Below are 25883 nucleotides of genomic sequence, written 5' to 3'. Positions count from 1 at the left end.
ATTGTGTACACCCAGGTCCATTACAGTATGTTGGCCCAATAACGTTTTTTTTAAGCTATAATAACTCTGAACCCTTCAGCGCAACCTCATTTAAGTGTTAAACCAATTTGCTCACTATTTTCCTCTAATTAGTTGAAATCATAGACTTATATAATTAGGTTGAACTATGCCTTAGGCACATTTCTGAATCTCTTGGCAATTCAGACCCCCCCCTTAGACCCAGAAGAAAAGCTCAGTCTCAGAGCAATTCAAACACTCCTATGCATATCTGCATTATGCATTAGTAGTAAATCATGTGTATTAATAGGTTCAGAAATAGTGTTTCCAGGTTTACAGTGGATGTAAATTATGAAATATAGAACTGTGACATAGATAAGAGAGAAATGGGGTCAGAAAGATTTTTTTTATGTGAACAAGATATAACAACAATCAATGTTTGAGTTGTTTACATAGGTCGATAATCAAGATCAGGTCCATCACATGAAGATCAACAGTGATAGGCTACATTGTCTTTATGGTGGCATTGTTACATTTTCACTTGAAGTGGTTGGATAAAATGCATATAAAATTCTATATAGAATGAGATGCATTTGACAGTAAATACTTAATTCAATCATGCAGGCATTATATAAAGTCTCATCAAGTGTTTGAATTTGATCCTTTATTTGGCCAGTTGAATATCTCCCATTTTCTGTATAGAAATTAGAAAATATATTTTCCACTTTTCTAGGACATCTCACTTGTTCTAGTGTTATTTTATGGGACTTCTCCATCCCTCCCTCCATAATTGTGTCAGTGTGCTAGAGGTGTCTACCAATGTAAAGATGTGGGTCACTGGACTAACACCACAGACATACTGTACCAGACCTGTTTAAGACAAGGGCCTGAAGGGGAATTCAATGTCAGACCGCAGAGAGAGAGGAGCCCACTACACCTTCCTATTCAGGAGACATTTTAGGAAGATGACTGGGACTTGTGCTTAGATTATATTTAGCCGTCTCCATTGGGGCAGTAGCTATTTTTTTCCTGTTTAAACCTAATTAAAACATTTAATGACGATGCTTTATCTGTTCTTCAATTTGACATCCTATTAGGTTGCTCCCTTAAGGATTTCTCTGTGTTCTCAGAGTTTTACCAAAGAGGTCACCGTCACACCAAGGTCTTGGAAAAAAGTTGGTGTTGTGTATCCAGGTGTAGTGCAATATAAATACTGTACAGTATGTGTTAACATAATATATAAAATATGCCATTTAGCAGATGCTTTTATCCTAAAGGACTTACAGTAGTGTATCATCCATACATTTTCATATGGGTGGCCTGGGCCCCAGCGGGAATCGAACCCATGACCGTGACGTTGCAAGCTCCATGAACCACACAGATTTCAGAGGAAAAACCATTTGAAATACCCAATGAATGATACTCTGTAAGACTGATACTTTTCTGTTTGGTAACAATAAACTGAAAGCCTCTTGTATTGTACTGGCTCAAATGTGTGTATGTTCTCTGCTGTCATGACTGATGATCAGGTGTCTGAAGTGACTCAGATGTTGTTAGCTGTTCCAGATATAGAGCCTAACCTAAAAAACCTGTGGAACTTAGCAACTCTTTTTTAACACTTCAAGTGGCTCCAAAGAAGAGGCTATGCTTAAACGTACATATTTCCTTTGATATTTCTCCTATTATATCATGACAGGAGACAACTCCATCGTGAGTTTATAGGGGCTTTCATTATTCAGCTGTTACTGTGGTTGGGTAAAACACATCAACAATTAGTGAAATCTAATGAGAAATGGATATACAGCAAGACTTTGTGAACAGTCAAAGGCATTGTGATTAGTCACACAACAGTCAATCAAATAATTGATGGCCTAAGCAATCAAACATAAAATTACACAGAATAAAACACTTGTTAAAAAGATATATATGTGAAAGGATTTTCAGGAAAATAGAGATCTTCTTATATAAATTTACTGACAAAGGTAAAAGGTCAAACATGCAGGTGGTTGATCCACATTTTAAAATAGTGTGCTGTTACAGGCAGTGCCTTGAGAGGCTTTGAGTTTCAGTACTGTTAATCTCAATGGGAAATAGAATTGTTATAAACCCTTTTTGGTAAATGGTGGTTTTCAGTGTATTAAAGCTCATCTATATTTATCACCCCATTAAATGGGTATGCAAAGAGGTATACAGAGGAAGAAAGGGAGCCAAATAGGCCAAGTAAATAAAGAAAACATACAGTCGTGGCCAAAAGTTTTGAGAATGACACAAATATGAATTTTCACAAAGTCTGCTGCCTCAGTTTGTATGATGGCAATTTGCATATACTCCAGAATGTTATGAAGAGTGATCAGATGAATTGCAATTAATTGCAAAGTCCCTCTTGCCAATGAACTGAATTCCAAAAAAACATTTCCACTGCATTTCTGCAGAAGGCTTCAGGGCGCCCAAGAAAGTCCAGCAAGCGCCAGGACCGTCTCCTAAAGTTGATTGAGCTGCGGGATGGGGGCACCACCAGTACAGAGCTTGCTCAGGAATGGCAACAGGCAGGTGTGAGTACATCTGCACGCACAGTGAGGCAAAGACTTTTGGAGGATGGCCTGGTGTCAAGAAGGGCAGCAAAGAAGCCACTTCTCTCCAGGAAAAACATCAGGGACAGACTGATATTCTTCAAAAGGTACAGGGATTGGACTGCTGAGGACTGGGGTAAAGTCATTTTCTCTGATGAATCCCCTTTCCGATTGTTTGGGGCATCCGGAAAAAAGCTTCTCCGGAGAAGACAAGGTGAGCGCTACCATCAGTCCTGTGTCATGCCAACAGTAAAGCATCCTGTGACCATTCATGTGTGAGGTTGCTTCTCAGCCAAGGGAGTGCTCACTCACAATTTTGCCTAAGAACACAGCCATGAATAAAGAATGGTACCAACACATCCTCCAAGAGCAACTTCTCCCAACCATCCAGGAACAGTTTGGTGACCAACAATGCCTTTTCCAGCATGATGGAGCACCTTGCCATACGGCAAATGTGATAACTAAGTGGCTCAGGGAACAAAACATCGATATTTTGGGTCCATGGCCAGGAAACTCCCCAGACCTTAATCGAATTGAGAACTTGTGGTCAATCCTCAAGAGGCGGGTGGACAAACAAAACCCCACAAATTCTGACAAACTCCAAGCATTGATTATGCAAGAATGGGCTGTCATCAGTCAGGATGTGGACCAGAAGTTAATTGACAGCATGCCAGGGCGGATTGCAGAGGTCTTGAAAAAGAAGGGTCAACACTGCAAATATTGACTCTTTGCATCAATGTCATGTAATTGTCAATAAAAGCCTTTGACACTTATGAAATGCTTGTAATTATACTTCAGTATTCCATAGTAACATCTGACAAAAATATCTAGACACTGAAGCAGTAAACTCTGTGGAAATTAATATTTGTGTCATTCTCAAAACTTTTGGCCACAACTGTACAGTGCATTCGGAAAGTATTCAGACCCCTTGACTTTTACCACATTTTGTTACATTACAGCATTATTCTAAAATTGATTTAATATTTTTTTTCTCAATCTACACACAATACTCCACAATGACAAAAGCGAAAACAGGTTTTTAGAAATGTTTGCAAATGTATATAAAAAAAACTATTCAGACCCTTTGCTATGAGACTCGAAATTGAGCTCAGGTGCATCCTGTTTCCATTGATAATTCTTGAGATGTTTCTACAACTTGATTGGAGTCCACCTGTTGTAAATTCAACTGATTGGACATGATTTGGAAAAGCACACACCTGTCTATATATGGTCCCATAGTTGACAGTGCATGTCACAGCAAAAACCAAGCCATGAGGTCAAATTGTCCGTAGAGCTCTGAGACAGGATTGTGTCGAGGCACCGATCTGGGGTAGTGTGGCAAAAGAAATATTCAGCATTGAAGATCCCCAAGAACACTGTGGCCTCCATCATTCTTAAATGGAAAAGTTTGGAACCACCAAGACTCTTCCTAGAGCTGGCTGCCCGGCCAAACTGAGCAATTGCTGGAAAAGTGCCTTGGTCAGGGAGGTGACCAAGAACCCGAACACTCCGACAGAGCTCCAGAGTTCCTCTGTGGAGATGGGAGAACCTTCCAGAAGGACAACCATCTCTGCAGCACTCCACCAATTAGGCCTTTATGGTAGACTGGAGCGAAGGTTCACCTTTTAACAGGACAACAACCCTAAGTACACAGCCAAGACAATGCAAGAGTGGCGTCGGGACAAGTCTCTGAATGTCCATGAGTGGCCCAGCCAGAGCCCGAACCCGATCGAACATCTCTGGAGAGACCTGAAAACAGCTGTACAGCGACGCTCCCCATCCAACCTGACAACGCTTGAGAATCTGCAGAAAATAATGGGAGAAACTCCCCAAATACAGGTGTGCAAAGCTTGTAGCGTCAATCCCAAGAAGACTTGAGGCTGTAATCGCTGTCAAAGGTGCTTCAACAAAGTACTGAGTAATGGGTCTGAATATTTATGTAAATGTGATATTTCAGTTTTTATGTTTGCTAAATTTTCTAAACCTGTTTTTGCTTTGTCTATATGGGGTATCGTGTGTAGATTAAGAGGGAAGAAAACAATTAAATACATTTTAGAATAAGGCCATAACGTAACAAAATGTGGAAAAAGTCAAGGAGTCTGAATACTTTCCAAATGCACTGTACAGTAGCTTTTTCACAACCAAGTATACATGTGGTACAAAGTATATATCAAATGTTTCCATTAATTTGCAGGCAGTATTGAGGCAAAGTAGAACAGGCACATCTCATTCACTACAACCCTGAGCTGTAGCCAGAGCCTGGCTCAGGTCAATGTTGGCCAAGGTAGGTGACAGGTCAGTGGGGATGGTAGGGGAGAGAAGGATGTCACAGTCAAAGTTCTGGAAGTAGTCCATAGACAGGCCCCGCATTGCTTTGACTGGACGATCAGGATGGTTCTTCAGTTCAATAATTAATTCAACAGGTCTGTAGTAGCTGAGAGTCGAAGGAAGTGCCATGGAAAAACATCTGCCTTTTGAAGCGCTCCAGGCTATGCAGGCGATGGGCTGGGTTCTTGCATAGGAGCTGGAGTCACAAACAGGATGGAGAAAGAAAGATAAGCATTGAGAATTTGTTGTGATGGTATTTTGTTGATATTCTGAGACAATCCTACTACAGATGACTTCTGACCTCTGTGAGCAGAAGAACTAGTGCAGGCCTGAAGGTCTTGGGTATGGAGTATGGGCAGTCTCTGACCTTTCTCAGCATGTTGCAGTGGTCTGGCTCTGGAGGCACAGGGAACTATGGAGATGGCAGAATTAGCACCAACAACATCTCTAGACTAGCATTTAGATTTGCATGACAGGACAGCTTAAAAGAAGAAGAAAAACAACCTTTCTAACAACTATTACATCATCACATTCATTTAATTAAGATGTGCGGTCACCACCACAGTTCCTTTCCAGTCACCATTGAGAACAACAGAATGCCGAGAGACCACCAATCAGCAGCATGGCTGTAGGGACCCCCACTCAGGACTTCAGGAGCTGTTTAGACAGAGGACCATCCCAGTGAGATTATAATAGGTGCTTCATGTGTAGTGACCATTAACTTTGCCTGATCCCAAGAATCTCACCCATGTATTGGATTGTCCCACAAATTGTAAATGCTCTTGTGCCCTGCTCAAGACGGCGAGAAAGTCCAAAGTCAGCTAAACGCAGATGGCCTGCATCAAACAGATACAGCAGTATTTTACATACAGTACTATACAAATCCAATTCCGGTTATTCGACCTGACTAATATGAAGCTTAAACTACTTTCACCATAAAAATAATATCTTCGAGAATATTCCCAACAACAACAACACTGAAGTTTCCACTGTATTATAAGGCCCTCTAGTGTTGTCTTATATTTTTTTGCAGTAGAAAGTAAACTAAACCATACGTCAAATGTATGCATGTGTAAAGAACGTCACGATGCTTGTTTAGCGAGTACGACTTCCTCCTGATTCGGCCAATACCTGGTGCGAACTCAGGATCTCTGCCTCACAAAATACACGCGTCTTAGCCGATCGCGCCACCTCAAAAGCTAGCTAATGAGATGACGCAAGCAGGACACTTAAGGCTGAGGAGTACGTTTCACACATCCCCATGTGCTACACATGCATGACTGTACTGTAAACTGCTTTGGATAAAAGTGTCTACTAAATGGTATATATATGAATATATTTATTAAGCCAGCATTACCTTGGTCAGACAGAAGGACATTCTCCATCTAAAAAAACCTATAATAATCAGATGATCATAAACTTTCCAGTGAAGTTATAAATATGAGTCATTTAGTTGCAAGAATACGTAAGTTATGTACAAAGAATAATGTTCATGATCAAAACAAACGTTGATACCTTCACATCCCTATGCGTGATCCCAAAGTCGTGAAGGAAACCTACCGATCAGACACACCCATTATAATAAGTAAAGGTGAAACTTAAACAAGGATCTCATACACATTTTTGGAGAACTATATTGTGTATATACACTTGAGGGACACTCACCCAAAGCACAGTCTAGCTCTGCAGCGAACACCCGAGCCTCATCATCCCCAAACTGGCCCTTCAGTATCCAGTAGGTGTACAGGTCTCCAGTACTGCAGTACTCACACACTGTGGGAAGACAGACACAGTCACACACAATGATCCATCTTAGTACATAACAAGGCTATGTACAGTACACTGATCCAGGGCTGGGAGTAGATGACCCCTGCTGAAACACAAGCACTTGAAAAGGAAGGAGCAGGGGAGGAGAGAAGCAATAGGAGAAAACAATTAATTTGTCGGAAGTCACAGAGTTGCACGTTTTTTAAGGCTGGGGGAAGCGTAGGAAGGGAAAGGGCTGATGTTGGGGAAGGAGCTAAGTGTCAGTGAGAGACACAAATGAACTCAAACATGCCTTTATCCACTAATAAGGGTGTTATTAAAAAATCTAAAGGAAGGGAAATTAGGTTCAGAGGCCACAGGACTGTATGATACACACTGAAATCTCAGTAGATGGCAGTATAATTCTTCAGACGAGTCATGGGGCTCAGACTGAGGAGACAACAGTAAATAGCAGAAAGGCCAGATTATGCCATATTTGACACTCCTGCTAGGGAGAGCGAGACAACCCATTGGGCACACACTGGTTGAATCAACGTTGAACTGACGTCTGTGCCTAGTGGGAAGCTCCTATGTGAGACACAGGGAGTGTAAAGAGAGGAGCGGATAAATAGGGATCTAGCTATATCACATTAGTCACTCACTAATGAAGAGGTGGCGCTGGGTCTGCCAGCAGTCCTGCAGATTGTGGAGGAATGGGTGGCTGAGCTGCCGCTGAAACGCAACACAAACAGCAACAGTGTGTATGTCAGCAAAGACACAAAGTATAACGAAATGTGATTTAGGAGGGATCTGAATGTAACCAGGTATCTTCAACGATGGCAAATGTTTTTATTTTATTTTTGTTTAGCAAAAGCTCCATGGGACCATGTTTGTTGTTGCATAGAAGCTCATAGGGATAATTGTCATTGTTAGAGCTCAGTGAGTCATTGTTTCCAGCATGTTATCCCTAAACTAAGTTAGGAGCTAAGCTAGGATAGCAGCTTTACAGTTCATCCTGCAGTGTGACTGACCTGAATGATGACATCCTCCTTTGACTGTTCCAGGACCCCATGCTTCAGTATCTCAGACTTGGGTAAAACCTGTAGAGCAACACAATACAATAAAATGAAATGCAGGGTAGGAATAGAATACACTAGATGTGTGTAGATGTCACATGAAATACAGTGCTGGTTAAATGTGATGTGGCAGGAGGCTGAGGAGATTCACCTTAACTGTATAAGTCTTCTCCTTCGACCTGTCCTTTACTTTCAAGATAGGACTAACGGAGCCTTTGGCTATGAAGCCCAGGATCTAAATGTCATGGAGAGAGTGAGATTCAAATGTTGCAATATTATTAAACATTGGTATCATTCAAGGTAGGTTTCACACCAGATAGACCATCATATCATTTATTTCCCCCCCATATAGAATAACAGATCCTGTATTTCTCATTAATTCTATTTTCATGTAGATTATCTCAGAGTCCAGTCTGTTTTAATTACTTTTAGTCCATTCTACTCCAGGCACAAGAGAATTTCCCAGCAGCCACAGTGAGCCACTCCCCCGTCCCTTTTAATATAACTCCAAGGACCCTTAAACGCTTTGCATTAAAAACAGTTCAGTGCACTCATATCATATTGGCCAGATCCACGTGCCCCTGAAATGTCATTGTAAAATATTTACTTAAAAATTGTATTTAAAAACATAGTTCAGTTCACATATACATTTCATTAACCTGTTTACTATTCCAATGCATATTCATAAAACACTGTTCAAAGTAAGGTGCTCATCACCGGTTTATATTCGCTGAACTCACGTGTTTCTAAACGCCAATTTTGTCGCGAGCTAGCGGCTAGCCTACTATATAAAGATACAAATGCATCACGTATGTGGAACAGACAGTAGATTTGTAGGCTAAAGCAGTCTAAATAAACATGTGTTCAAACCTGATAACTTGATAGGTGTAGACTACGTCTGAATATCTCTTACCTTGGGTTTACTTGAGTTGCTGCCAATCACATTGCTTGGTAAACCTCGATTAACCCCACATCATTATTTTCCCAATTGATTAGTTTAAACACTGTCTTACAATGCCTTGTAAAACATCAAGCGCACATTCCTGGCCCGCCATGACTAAACAGCGCGCAGGGTGGGTCTGATCATCTCGAGACGAATGATAACCTCACATTCGATGGTGTTCTACAGAAGGCGAAATTCTGCTCCAGTTAACCCTGTCAGATGAACGATCAAATCAGCCACTCACACTCCACTGGAATAACGGCTAAAAATCAAAACGCCACATTTCTGTTAACCAATCATACATCTATTTATAATTACGAAATAAATGATAAATTGACGGTGTAGTGACCTTCTGAGAACATACATGATACAGTCAGCTATAAGAGACATTAGAACTATTTTATTGACAAATTTAGTTACATATATGGTGCTCATTTCATTGAGCTATAATCAATTTTTCTTGAAATATTTTGACAGAATTATTTGACATCTTGCACTTTAAGGAAGCTGTAACTGAATAACAAACTCAGTAGGTGTAGGTACAGTTGTGATTGAAAAGAAATAACCATGGTCACAAAAATATCTGAAAATACTTTGCTTAAAAAGTGCTGTAGTGTTAAAATTTCAAAACATTATCAAGACAAGCTGCAACAAAATCTATCAAAGCTGACAGAATAACTGCCATAAAATAGAAAACAAGAACATATTTTTGCTGCTCGGTTGTGATATATCACACAGATGTTTAGGAACTGCAGTATAAAACTTAAGTCTGCTGTGGCATATGTTGTTGGAGAAGTCTCATGCAGGGTACCAAATTATATATTTGTGTTCTTTTACAGGGATGCACTTCCCAGTCAGTGTTACAGTATCATACAGACTTGAGTAAAATCCCAACGCTATAATAAAAGCACAAGGCTAGAATATATCATTACAGTACTAGTGAATATATCAATATATCAACATATAATTACAGTACTAGTGAATATATCAATACAGTACTAGTGAATATATCAATATATCATTACAGTACTAGTGAATCAGGCATTTCTAACTGTTGCAACAGACAGCATTTCTATGGTTGTCAAGGTGCTTCATTTGAGATTAAAATGTTTTACAATGTACCAGATTTACATTTGCTTGAGGATACAGTATTCCTGAACCAGCAGGAAACGATGCTCTCAACAAATCACATTAGCTGCATCTTAAATGGCATCCTATCCAATATATAGTGCACTACTTCGGCATCCTATCCTCTAAAGTAGTGAACTATATAGGGAAGAGGGTGCCATTTGAGACAGTCAGTCAACATATAAACTATGAAATGTCCTAATTGATTTACAGGGGAAATGAGCAGACAGTGAAACTAAAAAAATACCCATCACCCCAGTCATGCTATTAATGCAACAAGTATAGGCTGCTCATTCTGAAAGTTCAGGACAATGCGTGATGCATTGAATGAAAATGAAATGTTTACTGTATGGCACAAAAAACTAAAACAAGAAAACAAAGATACATTTGGTCAATAAGACCCTGGTATGTTTTTAGCAGAGAAGTGGGTCCCGTATCCATAACACCTCTTAGAAAAAGAGTGCTGATCTAGGATCAGTTGTGATTTTTAGATCATAACAAATACAGTTATATGGACAGGAGGGGATATGATCCTAGATCAGCACCCCTACTCAGACACATTGAATACGGGCCCTGGTCATACATGAAAATACATGCTTCATTGGACAGCAGTTGAGAGAATTCTTAGATACTTTCTATATAGTTTTATACGTTCAAATATGGCCTGGAGTAGTTTAACCAAAAATAAGAAATTTCAGCCATCGTGGGCCATATTTAATTGGCTGGCGTGCCGGACTTGGCTCGCAGGCCGTAGTTTGTCCCCCTCCAGGTAAGAAAGAACAGGGTGTGTTTTATTATCAGTCTCTGTTCCCCATAATGACCTGCTACCTCCATCTTCACACCAGAGCATACAGTATTTGACCAGGTCAAGTGTCATCAGATAATACGCTAGTAAAGACATTGACCTCTCCATGATTCCCTGGGCTGGGTGTGTGCTACTGTAGCTGCCATAGACTGCATCCCAAATGGCACCCTATTCTCTATACAGTACACTACTTCTGACCAGGAACCATAGGGCCCTGTTCGAAAGTAGTTCACTATGTGGGGTATAGGGTGCCATTTGGGACACTTCCATAGACTAGAGCGCAGTGGTCCAGTACAGTACTGTTTCAGTGTGAGTTTATGTAGGCCTATGGGTCACTTGCGTCGGCTGAAGATGCTCTTCTTGCTGGAGCTCTTGTCTGAGCTGCTGAGACCGATGAGGAGTCGGGCCTTCTCATCCTCCTCCTGCTGCTGTTGCATGCTACTGTCTGACTTCCCCTCAAACGCCTTGCTCCGAGAGTCAGAGCCCGACGCCGGCTTCAGACGCAGCTTCTCCTTTATCATCTACACAGAGGGAGAGGAGGACACATGTCATAGGTCACTTCAGAAAATATGAAATAACATATGGTTCAAGAACTCCTTTATCATCTATGGATGTGAAAAGGAAAAAGTGAGAAATATATAGGACATATGACTGAAGTAACCTATACATAGTTCTATATTGTGACAGCTTTAGGCAGGGATTTTTATTTAACCAGGTAAGCTAGTTGAGAACAAGTTCTCATTTACAACTGCGACCTGGCCAAGATAAAGCAAAGCAGTGTGACAGAAACAACAACACAGAGTTACATGGAATAAACAAGCGTACAGTCAATAACACAATAGAAAAAAAAGAAAGCCTATATACAGCGTGTGCAAATGGCATGAGGTATGGCAATAAATAGGCCATAGTAGCAAATTAATTACAATTTAGCAGAGTAACACTGGAGTGATAGATGAGCAGATGATGATGAGCAGATGGTGGTGTGTAAGTAGTGATACTGGTGTGCAAAAGAGCAGCAAAGTAAATAAAAACAATATGGGGATGAGGTAGGTAGGTAGATTGGGTGGGCTATTTACAGATGGACTATGTACAGCTGCAGCGATCGGTTAGCTGCTCAGATAGCTGATGTTTAAAGTTAGTGAGGGAAATGTAAGACTACAGCTTCAGCAATTTTTGCAATTCGTTCCAGTCACTGGCAGCAGAGAACTGGAAGGAAAGGCGGCCAAAGGAAGTGTTGGCTTTGGGGATGACCAGTGAGATATACAGTGGGGAGAACAAGTATTTGATACACTGCCGATTTTGCAGGTTTTCCTACTTACAAAGCATGTAGAGGTCTGTAATTTTTATCATAGGTACACTTCAACTGTGAGAGACGGAATCTAAAACAAAAATCCAGAAAATCACATTGTATGATTTTTAAGTAATTCATTTGCATTTTATTGCATGACATAAGTATTTGATCGCCTACCAACCAGTAAGAATTCCGGCTCTCACAGACCTGTTAGTTTTTCTTTAAGAAGCCCTCCTGTTCTCCACTCATTACCTGTATTAACTGCACCTGTTTGAACTCGTTACCTGTATAAAAGACACCTGTCCACACACTCAATCAAACAGATTCCAACCTCTCCACAATGGCCAAGAGCAGAGAGCTGTGTAAGGACATCAGGGATAAAATTGTAGACCTGCACAAGGCTGGGATGGGCTACAGGACAATAGGCAAGCAGCTTGGTGAGAAGGAAACAACTGTTGGCGCAATTATTAGAAAATGGAAGAAGTTCAAGATGACGGTCAATCACCCTCGGTCTGGGGCTCCATGCAAGATTTCACCTCGTGGGGCATCAATGATCATGAGGAAGGTGAGGGATCAGCCCAGAACTACACGGCAGGACCTGGTCAATGACCTGAAGAGAGCTGGGACCACAGTCTCAAAGAAAACCATTAGTAACACACTACGCCGTCATGGATTAAAATCCTGCAGCGCACGCAAGGTCCCCCTGCTTAAGCCAGTGCATGTCCAGGCCTGTCTGAAGTTTGCCAATGACCATCTGGATGATCCAGAGGAGGAATGGGAGAAGGTCATGTGGTCTGATGAGACAAAAATAGAGCTTTTTGGTCTAACTCCACTCGCCGTGTTTGGAGGAAGAAGAAGTATGAGTACAACCCCAAGAACACCATCCCAACCGTGAAGCATGGAGGTGGAAACATCATTCTTTGGGGATGCTTTTCTGCAAAGGGGACAGGACGACTGCACCGTATTGAGGGGAGGATGGATGGGGCCATGTATCGCGAGATCTTGGCCAACAACCTCCTTCCCTCAGTAAGAGCATTGAAGATGGGTCGTGGCTGGGTCTTCCAGCATGACAACGACACGAAGCACACAGCCATGGCAACTAAGGAGTGGCTCCGTAAGAAGCATCTCAAGGTCCTGGAGTGGCCTAGCCAGTCTCCAGACCTGAACCCAATAGAAAATCTTTGGAGGGAGCTGAAAGTCCGTATTGCCCAGCGACAGCCCCAAAACGTGCAGGATCTGGAGAAGGTCTGTATGGAGGAGTGGGCCAAAATCCCTGCTGCAGTGTGTGCAAACCTAGTCAAGAACTACAGGAAACGTATGATCTCTGTAATTGCAAACAAAGGTTTCTGTACCAAATATTAAGTTCTGCTTTTCTGATGTATCAAATACTTATGTCATGCAATAAAATGCAAATTAATTACTTAAAAATCATACAATGTGATTTTCTGGATTTTTGTTTTAGATTCCGTCTCTCATAGTTGAAGTGTACCTATGATAAAAATTACAGACCTCTACATGCTTTGTAAGTAGGAAAACCTGCAAAATCGGCAGTGTATCAAATACTTGTTCTCCCCACTGTATCTGCTGGAGCGCGTGCTACGGGTGGGTGTCGTTATCGTGACCAGTGAGCTGAGATAAGGCGGAGTTTTACCTAGCATAGACTTGTAGATGACCTGGAGCCAGTGGTTCTGGCGACGAATATGTAGCGAGGGCCAGCCGACTAGAGCATACAGGTCGCAGTGGTGGGTGGTATAAGGCGCTTTGGTAACAAAACGGATGGCACTGTGATAGACTGCATCCAATTTGCTGAGTAGAGTATTGGAAGCTATTTTGTAGATGAAGTCGAGGATCGGTAGGATAGTCAGTTTTACTAGGGTAAGTTTGGCGGCGTGAGTGAAGGAGGCTTTGTTGCGAAATAGAAAGCCGATTCTAGATTTACATTTACATTACATTTAAGTCATTTAGCAGACGCTCTTATCCAGAGCGACTTACAAATTGGTGCATTCACCTAATGACATCCAGTGGAACAGCCACTCTACAATAGTGCATCTAAATCTTTTAAGGGGGGGGGGGGGGGGGGGGCAGAAGGATTGCTTTATCCTAGGTATTCCTTGAAGAGGTGGGGTTTCAGGTGTCTCCGGAAGGTGGTGATTGACTCCGCTGTCCTGGCGTCGTGAGGGAGTTTGTTCCACCATTGGGGTGCCAGAGCAGCGAACAGTTTTGACTGGGCTGAGCGGGAACTGTACTTCCTCAGTGGTAGGGAGGCGAGCAGGCCAGAGGTGGATGAACGCAGAGCCCTTGTTTGGGTGTAGGGCCTGATCAGAGCCTGAAGGTACTGAGGTGCCGTTCCCCTCACAGCTCCGTAGGCAAGCACCATGGTCTTGTAGCGGATGCGAGCTTCAACTGGAAGCCAGTGGAGAGAGCGGAGGAGCGGGGTGACGTGAGAGAACTTGGGAAGGTTGAACACCAGACGGGCTGCGGCGTTCTGGATGAGTTGTAGGGGTTTGATGGCACAGGCAGGGAGCCCAGCCAACAGCGAGTTGCAGTAATCCAGACGGGAGATGACAAGTGCCTGGATTAGGACCTGCGCCGCTTCCTGTGTGAGGCAGGGTCGTACTCTGCGGATGTTGTAGAGCATGAACCTACAGGAACGGGCCACCGCCTTGATGTTAGTTGAGAACGACAGGGTGTTGTCCAGGATCACGCCAAGGTTCTTAGCGCTCTGGGAGGAGGACACAATGGAGTTGTCAACCGTGATGGCGAGATCATGGAACGGGCAGTCCTTCCCCGGGAGGAAGAGCAGCTCCGTCTTGCCGAGGTTCAGCTTGAGGTGGTGATCCGTCATCCACACTGATATGTCTGCCAGACATGCAGAGATGCGATTCGCCACCTGGTCATCAGAAGGGGGAAAGGAGAAGATTAATTGTGTGTCGTCTGCATAGCAGTGATAGGAGAGACCATGTGAGGTTATGACAGAGCCAAGTGACTTGGTGTATAGCGAGAATAGGAGAGGGCCTAGAACAGAGCCCTGGGGGACACCAGTGGTGAGAGCGCGTGGTGAGGAGACAGATTCTCGCCACGCCACCTGGTAGGAGCGACCTGTCAGGTAGGACGCAATCCAAGCGTGGGCCGCGCCGGAGATGCCCAACTCGGAGAGGGTGGAGAGGAGGATCTGATGGTTCACAGTATCGAAGGCAGCCGATAGGTCTAGAAGGATGAGAGCAGAGGAGAGAGAGTTAGCTTTAGCAGTGCGGAGCGCCTCCGTGATACAGAGAAGAGCAGTCTCAGTTGAGTGACTAGTCTTGAAACCTGACTGATTTGGATCAAGAAGGTCATTCTGAGAGAGATAGCAGGAGAGCTGGCCAAGGACGGCACGTTCAAGAGTTTTGGAGAGAAAAGAAAGAAGGGATACTGGTCTGTAGTTGTTGACATCGGAGGGATCGAGTGTAGGTTTTTTCAGAAGGGGTGCAACTCTCCCTCTCTTGAAGACGGAAGGGACGTAGCCAGCGGTCAAGGATGAGTTGATGAGCGAGGTGAGGTAAGGGAGAAGGTCTCCGGAAATGGTCTGGAGAAGAGAGGAGGGGATAGGGTCAAGCGGGCAGGTTGTTGGGCGGCCGGCCGTCACAAGACGCGAGATTTCATCTGGAGAGAGAGGGGAGAAAGAGGTCAAAGCACAGGGTAGGGCAGTGTGAGCAGAACCAGCGGTGTCGTTTGACTTAGCAAACGAGGATCGGATGTCGTCGACCTTCTTTTCAAAATGGTTGACGAAGTCGTCTGCAGAGAGGGAGGAGGGGGGGGGAGGGGGAGGAGGATTCAGGAGGGAGGAGAAGGTGGCAAAGAGCTTCCTAGGGTTAGAGGCAGATGCTTGGAATTTAGAGTGGTAGAAAGTGGCTTTAGCAGCAGAGACAGAAGAGGAAAATGTAGAGAGGAGGGAGTGAAAGGATGCCAGGTCCGCAGGGAGGCGAGTTTTCCTCCATTTCCGCTCGGCTGCCCGGAGCCCTGTTCTGTGAGCTCGCAATGAGTCGTCGAGCCACGGAGCGGGAGGGGAGGACCGAGCCGGCCTGGAGGATAGGGGACATAGAGAGTCAAAGGATGCAGAAAGGGAGGAGAGGAGGGTTGAGGAGGCAGAATCAGGAGATAGGTTGGAGAAGGTTTGGGCAGAGGGAAGAGATGATAGGATGGAAGAGGAGAGAGTAGCGGGGGAGAGAGAGCGAAGGTTGGGACGGCGCGATACCATCCGAGTAGGGGCAGTGTGGGAAGTGTTGGATGAGAGCGAGAGGGAAAAGGATACAAGGTAGTGGTCGGAGACTTGGAGGGGAGTTGCAATGAGGTTAGTGGAAGAACAGCATCTAGTAAAGATGAGGTCAAGCGTATTGCCTGCCTTGTGAGTAGGGGGGGAAGGTGAGAGGGTGAGGTCAAAAGAGGAGAGGAGTGGAAAGAAGGAGGCAGAGAGGAATGAGTCAAAGGTAGACATGGGGAGGTTAAAGTCACCCAGAACTGTGAGAGGTGAGCCGTCCTCAGGAAAGGAGCTTATCAAGGCATCAAGCTCATTGATGAACTCTCCAAGGGAACCTGGAGGGCGATAAATGATAAGGATGTTAAGCTTGAAAGGGCTGGTAACTGTGACAGCATGGAATTCAAAGGAGGCGATAGACAGATGGGTAAGGGGAGAAAGAGAGAATGACCACTTGGGAGAGATGAGGATCCCGGTGCCACCACCCCGCTGACCAGAAGCTCTCGGGGTGTGCGAGAACACGTGGGCAGACGAAGAGAGAGCAGTAGGAGTAGCAGTGTTATCTGTGGTGAGCCATGTTTCCGTCAGTGCCAAGAAGTCGAGGGACTGGAGGGACGCATAGGCTGAGATGAGCTCTGCCTTGTTGGCCGCGGATCGGCAGTTCCAGAGGCTACCGGAGACCTGGAACTCCACGTGGGTCGTGCGGGCTGGGACCACCAGGTTAGGGTGGGCGCGGCCACGCGGTGTGAAGCGTTTGTATGGTCTGTGCAGAGAGGAGAGAACAGGGATAGACAGACACATAGTTGACAGGCTACAGAAGAGGCTACGCTAAAGCAAAGGAGATTAGAATGACAAGTGGGCTACACGACTCGAATGTTCAGAAAGTTAAGCTTACGTTGCAAAAAATAAATAAAATAAAAGATCTAATTGACTAAAATGATATAGTACTGCTGGCTGGTGAAGTAGCCTGGCTAGCAGTGGCTGCGTTGTTGAAAGTGAAGCTGGCTAGGTGACCTCGACAATTTCTCTAAATTTCTCTAAACTACACAATTATCATGGATACAAGGACAGCAAAGACAACTAGCTAACACTACGCTAATCAAGTCGTTCCGTTGTAATGTAAGTTTCTACAGTGCTGCTATTCGGTAGTAGTTGGCTAGCTAGCAGTGTTAGCTAGCAGTGTTGGCTAGGTAGGAGGACGGCAGCGCGGCAGGCGAAAATAGCTGGCTAGCTAACCGATAATTACTCAAAGCTACACAATTATCTTAGATACAAAGATAGCAAAGAAAACTATGTAGCTAGCTAACACTACACAAATCAAGTCGTTCCGTTGTAATGTAATCGTTTCTACAGTGCTGCTAATCGGTGGCTAGCTGGCTAGCTAGCAGGGTTGACTACGTTACGTTACGTTAGGACGAGAATACCTGGCTAGCGAACCTCAGCGAACCTCGATAACTACACAATTATCCTTGATACAAAGACGGCTACGTAGCCAGCTAAGTAGCTAGCTAAGATCAAACAAATCAAAGATAGCAAAGACAACTGTGTAGCCAGCCAACACTACACTAATCAAGTCGTTCCGTTGTAATGCACTCGTTTCTACAATGCTGCTATTCGGTGGCAAGCTGGCTAGCTAGCAGTGTTGGCTACGTTGCGTTACGTTAGGACGAAAATAGCTGGCTAGCGAACCTCAATAACTACACAATTATGTTTGATACAAAGACGGCTATGTAGCTAGCTAAGATCAAACAAATCAAACCGTTGTACTGTAATGAAAATGAAAATCAGACCGTTGTACTATAATGAAATGTAATGAAAAGTTATACTACTATTGGGTAGACGGTGGACGTTTGCTAGCTGGCTAGCTGCTGGGCAGATAGCAGTGTGGACTACGATAGACGACGAAATACGATAATTACGCAATTATCTTTGATACACAGACGGCTATGTAGCTAGCTAAGAAGAAATTGCTAAGGTTGGACAAATTAAACCGTTGTACTATAATGAAATGTAATGAAATGTAATGAAAAGTTATACTACCTGCAGAGCGAATGCAAATGCGACCGCTCGCTCCAAACCGGATGTCCAAGATTTGATTGGAGATGTTAAATATGAGTCTGGAAGGAGAGTTTACAGTCTAGCCAGACACCTAGGTATTTGTAGTTGTCCAAGTATTCTAGGTCAGAACCGTCCAGAGTAGTGATGCTAGTTGGGCAGGCGGGTGCGGGCAGCGAACGGTTGAAAAGCATGCATTTGGTTTTGCTAGCGTTTAAGAGCAGTTGGAGGCCATGGAAGGAGTGTTGTATGGCATTGAAGCTCGTTTGGAGGTTAGTTAACACAGTGTCCAAAGAAGGGCCAGATGTATACAGAATGGTGTCATCTGCATAGAGGTGGATCAGGGAATCACCCGCAGCAAGAGCGACATCGTTGATTTATAGAGAGAAAAGAGTCAGCCCGAAAATTGAACCCTGTGGTACCCCCATAGAGACTGCCAGAGGTCCGGACAACAGGCCCTCCGATTTGACACACTGAACACTGTCTATGGAAGTAGTTGGTGAACCAGGCGAGGCAGTCATTTGAGAAACCAAGGCTATTGAGTCTTCCAATAAGAATACAGTGATTGACAGAGTCGAAAGCCTTGGCCAGGTCGATGAAGATGGCTGCACAGTACTGTCTTTTATCGATGGCGGTTATGATATCGTTTAATACCTTGAGCGTGGCTGAGGTGCACCCATGACCAGCTCGGAACCCGGATTGCACAGCGGAGATAGTACGGTGGGATTAGAAATGGTCAGTGATCGGTTTATTAACTTGGCTTTCAAAGACTTTAGAAAGGCAGGGCAGGATGGATATAGGTCTGTAACAGTTTGGGTCTAGAGTGTCACCTCCTTGGAAGAAGGGGTTGACCCAGCTTCAAATCTGTAGGGATCTCGGACGAAATGAAAGAGGTTGAACAGACTGGTAATAGGGGTTGCAACAATGGCTGCGGATAATTTTAGAAAGAGGGTCCAGATTGTCTAGCCCAGCTGATTTGTACGGGTCCAGGTTTTGCAGCTCTTTCAGAACATCTGCGATCTGGATTTGGGTGAAGGAGAAGCTGGGGAGGCTCGGCAAGTAGCTGCGAGGGGTGTGGAGCTGTTGGCCGGGGTTGGGGTAGCCAGGAGGAAAGCATGGCCAGCCGTAGAGAAATGCTTATTGAAATGTTCAATTATCATGGATTTATCGGTGGTGACCGTGTCGCCTAGCCTCAGTGCAGTGGGCAGCTGGGAGGAGGTGCTCTTGTTCTCCATGGACTTTAGTGTCCCAAAACTTTTTGGAGTTAGAGCTACAGGATGAAAATTTCTGTTTGAAAAAGCTAGCCTTTGCTTTCCTGACTGACTGTCTGTATTGGTTCCTGACTTCCCTGAACAGTTGCATATCGCGGGGACTATTCGATGCCATTGCAGTCCGCCACAGGATGTTTTTGTGCTGGTCAAGGTCAGCAGTGAACCAAGGGCTATATATGTTCTTAGTCTTACATTTTTTGAAAGGGGCATGCTTATTAAGATGGTGAGGAAATCACTTTTAAAGAACGACCAGGCATCCTCGACTGACGGGATGAGGTCAATATCCTTCCAGGATATCTGGGCCAGGTCGATTAGAAAGGAGCGTGTGACAGTGATGAGGGGTGGTCGTTTGACCGTGGACCCATAGCGGATGCAGACAATGAGGCAGTGATCGCTGAGATCCTGATTGAAAACAGCAGAGATGTATTTGGAGGGCAAGTTGGTCAGGATAATATCTATGAGGGTGCCCATGTTAAACGGATTTAGGGTTGTACCTGGTGGTTTCCTTGATAATTTGTGTGAGATTGAGGGCATCTAGCTTAGATTGTAGGACTGCTGGGGTGTTAACTTCTTTGGGGTAGGGGGCAGTATTTTCACATCCGGATGAAAAGCGTACCCAGAGTAAACTGCCTGCTACTCAGGCTCAGAAGCTAAGATATGCATATTGTTAGTATATTTGGATAGAAAACACTCTGAAGTTTCTAAAACTGTTTGAATTATGTCTGTGAGTATAACAGAACTCATATGGCAGGCAGAAACCTGAGAAAAAAAATCCAACGAGGACGTGGGAAATCTGAGGTTTGTAGTTTTTCAACTCTTTGCTTATCCAAGATACAGTGGAAATGGGGTCATATTGCACTTCCTAAGGCTTCCACTAGATGTCAACAGTCGTTAGAACCTTGTTTTAGGCTTCTACTGTGAGGTGGGGGCGAATGAGAGGGGAATGAGTCAGAGGTCTGCCAGAGAGCCACGAGCTGACCAGGCGCGTTCACGTGAGAGAGTTAGCTTGCGTTCCATTGCATTTCTGAAGACAAAGGAATTCTCCGGTTGGAACATTATTGAAGATTTATGTTAAAAACATCCTAAAGATTGATTCTATACATCGTTTGACATGTTTCTACGGACTGTAACGGAACTTTCTGACTTTGTCTGCACCTAGTGATCGCACGTCATGAATTTTGATTACTGGGCTAAACACGCTAACAAAAAGGAGTTTTGGACATAAATTATGGACTTCATCGAACAAAACAAACATTTATTGTGGAACTGGGATTCCTGGGAGTGCATTCTGATGAAGATCATCAAAGGTAAGTGAATATTTATAATGCTATTTGTGGCTTCTGTTGACTCCAACATGGCGGATATATGTTTGGCTTGATTTGTCGTCTGAGCGCCGTACTCAGATTATTGCATGGTGTGCTTTTTCCGTAAAGTTTTTTTGAAATCTGACACAGTGGTTGCATTAAGGAGAAGTGGATCTAAAATTCCATGCATAACAGTTGTATCTTTTAGCAATATTTATTATGAGTATTTCTGTAAATTGATGTGGCTCTCTGCAAAATCACCCGATGTTTTGGAACTACTGAACATAACGCGCCAATGTAAACTCAGATTTTTGGATATAAATATGAACTTTACCGAACAAAACATACATGTATTGTGTAACATGAAGTCCTATGAGTGTCATCTTATGAAGATCAAAGGTTAGTGATTAATTTGATCTCTATTTCTGCTTTTTGTGACTCCTCTCTTTGGCTGGAAAAATGGCTGTGTTTTTCTATGACTTGGCTCTGACCTAACATAATCGTTTGGTGTGCTTTCTTTGTAAAGCCTTTTTGAAATCGGACTCTGGCTGGATTTACAACAAGTGTATTTTTAAAATGGTGTAAAATACTTGTATGTTGAGGAATTTTAATTATGGGATTTCTGTTGTTTTGAATTTGGCGCCCTGCAGTTTCACTGGCTGTTGACGAGGTGGGACGCTACCGTCCCACATACTCTAGAGAGGTTAAGCATATCCCAGTTTAGGTCACCTAACAGAACGAACTCTGAAGACAGATGGGGGGGCAATCAATTCACATATGGTGTCCAGGGCACAGCTGGGAGCTGAGGGGGGGATCTATAACATGCGGCAACAGTGAGAGACTTATTTCTGGAGATTCATTTTTAAAATTAGAAGCTCGAACTGTTTGGGCATAGACCTGGAGAGTATGACAGAACTTTGCAAGCTATCTCTGCAGTTGATTGCAACTCCTCCCCCTTTCTTGACAGAAAATGTTGTAGTTGGGTATGGAAATCGCAGAATTTGTAGTGGCCTTCCTACGCCAGGATTCAGACACGGCAAGGACATCGGGGTTGGCGGAGTGTGCTAAAGCAGTGAGTAAAACAAACTAAGGGAGGAGGCTTCTGATGTTAACATGCATGAAACCAAGGCTTTTTTGATTACAGAAGTCAACAAATGAGTGCCTGGGGACACGCAGGGCCTGGTTTAACCTCCACATCACCCGAGGAACAGAGGAGGAGTAGGATGAGGGTACGGTAAAGGCTAGCAAAACTGGTCGTCTAGTGCGTTGGGGACAGAGAATAAAAGGAGCAGATTTCTGGGCGTGGTAGAATAGATTCAGGGCATAATGTTATACTGGGAGAGGTCACCACATGTGTGGGAGTTGGGACAAAGGAGGTATCTAAGGCATGTACAGTGGGACTAGGGGCTCCGAAGTAAACTAAAACAATGATAATTATCCTAAACAACAGTATACAAGGCATATTGACATTTAAGAGAGACATAAAGCGAGGCATAAAGCAATCACAGGTGTTGATTGGGAGAGCTAGCTAAGTCAACAACGGTTAAGACAACAGCTAATCAGCTAAGTCAACAACAACAGGTGAAATGGCGATGAATGGGCAGAGAGAGTCGGTTAACTACACACAGGGCCTGAGTTCGGGGCTAGGGCCGACAGATAAACAAAGGTAAACAAAGTGGAGTACCGTGATATATGAACAGTTCAGCAGGCATCAGCCATGTAGCCAAGTGATTATAGGGTCCACTTTACAGCAATAGATGAAACAGGGAAGCAGCTAGCTAGTCGTTACTACGCCAGCACGCGGGAGACAGTGTTTAAAGTTAGCAGTCCGGGGTAAGTAGAAGCGTCTGCTCCGTCGTCCGGCAAAGGCTGGTTGAAGGCATAGTTGATGGAATTACGTCTGCGGACCAGTCGTGGTGGTACGGCGGGGCGCCGTGTCAACGAAGGGACCGGGCCAGATGGCGAAAGAGGTATTGTAGTTGTGGGAATTTTGTTTTCTAGCCGGGAGATGCGCCTGGCTCAGGGCTAGCTTCGGGGCTGGGTCACTCAGTTGAAGATAGCTAGATGTGATGATCAATGGTCGGCAGGAATCTGGCGTTGTAGTGGAGAAAAACAGTCCGAGGCTGGCAGGTATTATCCAGGCTAAAAAAACGCTAGCAGTGGCTAACAATAACCAAATGGCTAGTAACTTAGCTAATTAGCTGGCTACCTTTTGATTAAAGTTTTGGCTATAGGGTCTAAAAAGATAATTGCGGATCCGTGTCACATTGAGTGAGGCGGGTTACCGGAAGGTATATTTAATTTAAAAATGGAAAAAGAGATTTATTTTTCAATTGGAATATATACAAAAAAATACAAAAAGTAAACGAGAGGACAACAAACCACGTCTGCACTGCTACGCCATCTTGGATTGCCATTTTGGCAGCTTGGAACATCATGATGGTAGAAGTGCCATTTTTGCCATCAAACTGCTACTGTAGGACATTTACATTTACATTTACATTTAAGTCATTTAGCAGACGCTCTTATCCAGAGCATGACCATGTTGGTAATGAGAGAGGCCAGGGTTCTGTGCAGCACGGAGTAGGATGAAGGTGCCCCTATATGCTGACCCTGGGTTAGTTTGGCATATCCCCAACTAATGGTCAAGGGGAAGGGGAGGCTGATCCAAGATCTGTATCTAGGCGAACTTCACCCCACAATGGTTGGGTTAGTAATAAGCGGGACAGGGTTCAGTGCAGTACCTGTGCTACAAGTGCTTTCCTGCTGTCCCTCTTAACAGCCATGGCAAAGTCCAGCCAGGTCCATGTGTTGTTGTGGTACTCCAGACAAGGCAGAACCAGGTTCAGATCCTTCCAGTCAACACTGCTTTTCTCTCCCTATGTGGACACACAAGCACACAATACATAATGAAACTGCATTGTTTGGGAGTTAAAAAGTACAACAGTTGTTCAAATAATTCTACAATAATCATACCTTCATTACATGTCTGTGTTCATTTATCTCCCATTTAATGATATTACATATTCATACACGAATATTACATTTTCAATATTAAACATTTAGATTTATTAAACATTTACTCAAATCAGCTATGGGATTTTGTAATCGGGAAGCCAATGCTGTCATTGGAAAATACGATTATTTTGCAAATCCCTGAATACATGAAATTGAAAAATCGGGGGATTATAAACGACGTCCAAGTCACAAACAAGCCAACAGTGTGTGAAGGTTTACATATACAAACAGATAAAACACATGACAACACCAGATATTGAGGTATTTTTTCCAGTCTGAGAACAAAACATGTGACCTGGTATGGGGTCAACACAGAATCATGACGACATCTCTCTTCGAGGGGAATGTATATTTATGAACTCACTGACACACCGACATGTATATAGAATCAATAAATGGCTTGAATCAAAGCAGTGAGTACCGTTCTCCTTTAGCTAGTTGCAAAATCCAGACAACTTCTGGACCATTTCCAGATTTTCCAGAAATCCCGGTTGGAAGAAATCCGTGCGGAATTTTGCTACCTTTAACTTCAGCACATAGTGATACCTACCTTATAGCTGACACACAGGGGAACCTGGGGGATCTTGATGTAGATGAAGGAGTTATTCATGGCTGCTCTCTCCTTCATCTTGTCGATGTCATCTACAGGATGCTAGGTAGGGAAATAAGACATACTTTGATTTCAATACAGTATGGAAGACCTAAGGCTGCGTCTGAAATGGCACCCTAAATACTCATCATAGTTCACTACTTTTAAACAAGACCCATAGAGCGCTGGTCAAAATAAGTATATAACGAGAAAGTTGGGAAGTGCTTGTGAAAACAACGAGCCAATTACCCCAGCAGATGTAGCTGGGTGACAACGTAGTACGGCTGTATGAACATTGGGGACACATCAACACAAAGATACATATTTTATCATTTCTCATAAAAAAAAACTAAAAAACAAATACCTCAACAGCCTTTCGGAAGGACCTCCTGACCCCAGAGGTTCGGTTCAAGCCCTGGGTGACCCCTTTGCTGGGGCCCATGACTCCCATGGTGTCCTCCGAGAGCTGCCGAGGCTTGATGACAGGCATGCCTGAGATACAATTTACATTAGTCATTTAGCGGACACTCTTACACAGAGTGATCTACAAGTCAGTGCATTCAACTAAGTGTAGTAGGAAAAACAACCACATATCATAGTAATTGTAGTTATATATCCTTCTTTGAAATAGCCACAATCAGTAGAACCAGTGCCAGGAAGAAAAACAAGTGTGGATGTGAGTGCAAGAAAGACAGCAGCAGCACCACCACGGCCTCTGAATGACTCCACCAGCCCTCAAGAGTCCACACCCTATACTCCTGTAACTCTCCAAAATGTCCAATAAGGCACCCTATCCCCTTTAAAGTGCACTACTTTTGACCAGGGTCATAGTGCACTATGTAGGGAATAGGTTGCCATGTGGGATACACAGTCTCACACAGACCTAGGCTATTAATAGCCACCAAGGGTGACACAGCAACTACCAATCCAATACCATGTGTGGTATTGAAGAGCTGGCAACAATAATGGAAACTAATATTGATTGGTTGGGTGGAGAGAGGTGTGTATTTCAGGCTGGTCAACATGTAGAGGATGGATGGAGACTTGAGGGCAAGTGAATGTATATAGTACAGCATAATGGTTGCACGTCAATAACTGGTAAGTAAGTAAGCCCAGTCGAGTCAGAATGGCCCATAGGGCAGGCACCTATCTTCTGTTTCTGTAGCTTGATGTACTCCCCCTGGACAGGATGCTAGCAGGTAGAGGCAATACACACCAGTAGTGACCATTCGGGACTTGTCCTCCTCATCAGCAACTTCCTCCTCCTCCACATTCCTTCCTGGGAAGAAGAATCCCATCATCCTTTTGAAGAACTGGTACATGAGCTGGATGGTGAGAGGAACCACGTTCACCTGGCGACACAAACAGATTACAACAGAGAAACACTATCTACCTGTATGCTCCCAATGTTTTCATAATTAAAAAGGTTACGATCACGTTAACACATTTCTAATGTTATGATCACATATGTTATGATATCTTCAGTGTTATGATCAAACACGTTAACACATCTCAAATGTTATGATCA

General features: G+C 43.8%; 2 protein-coding genes across 8 annotated transcripts in view; both read right to left on the bottom strand.

The window, feature by feature from the left end:
• Positions 1–1705: 1705 nt before the first annotated feature.
• Positions 1706–8772, bottom strand: LOC139549837 (ribosomal protein S6 kinase-related protein-like). Its single transcript, XM_071360581.1, is given in 12 exon segments — positions 1706–4992; positions 4994–5091; positions 5197–5307; positions 5476–5552; positions 5642–5731; positions 6253–6280; positions 6411–6451; positions 6561–6668; positions 7304–7373; positions 7673–7741; positions 7869–7952; positions 8731–8772. Coding segments are annotated over 12 exon segments (1017 nt in total). The 3' UTR covers positions 1706–4793.
• Positions 8773–9040: 268 nt separating this feature from the next.
• LOC139548774 (bridge-like lipid transfer protein family member 2) overlaps positions 9041–25883 on the bottom strand; it is a 42107-nt gene continuing 25264 nt past the window's right edge. For 6 of the 7 annotated variants that reach the window (XM_071358602.1, XM_071358604.1, XM_071358605.1 and 3 more), the window contains exons 35-39: positions 25572–25707; positions 24720–24847; positions 24317–24418; positions 23493–23627; positions 9041–11114 (exon numbers count right to left, since the gene is read on the bottom strand). In XM_071358602.1, coding sequence (XP_071214703.1) covers positions 10926–11114; positions 23493–23627; positions 24317–24418; positions 24720–24847; positions 25572–25707 — 690 coding nt within the window. In that variant the 3' untranslated portion in view covers positions 9041–10925. Of the gene's footprint in view, positions 11115–16306; positions 16882–23492; positions 23628–24316; positions 24419–24719; positions 24848–25571; positions 25708–25883 lie in introns of those variants that run through there. The other variant, XM_071358608.1, reaches the window with a different exon arrangement.

The sequence above is a fragment of the Salvelinus alpinus genome, chromosome 22 (assembly GCF_045679555.1).
Source record: "Salvelinus alpinus chromosome 22, SLU_Salpinus.1, whole genome shotgun sequence".
Classification (NCBI taxonomy): Eukaryota; Metazoa; Chordata; class Actinopteri; order Salmoniformes; family Salmonidae; genus Salvelinus; species Salvelinus alpinus.
Note: the sequence above shows the minus strand (reverse complement) of the source record. Positions and strands in the feature narration are given on the sequence as shown.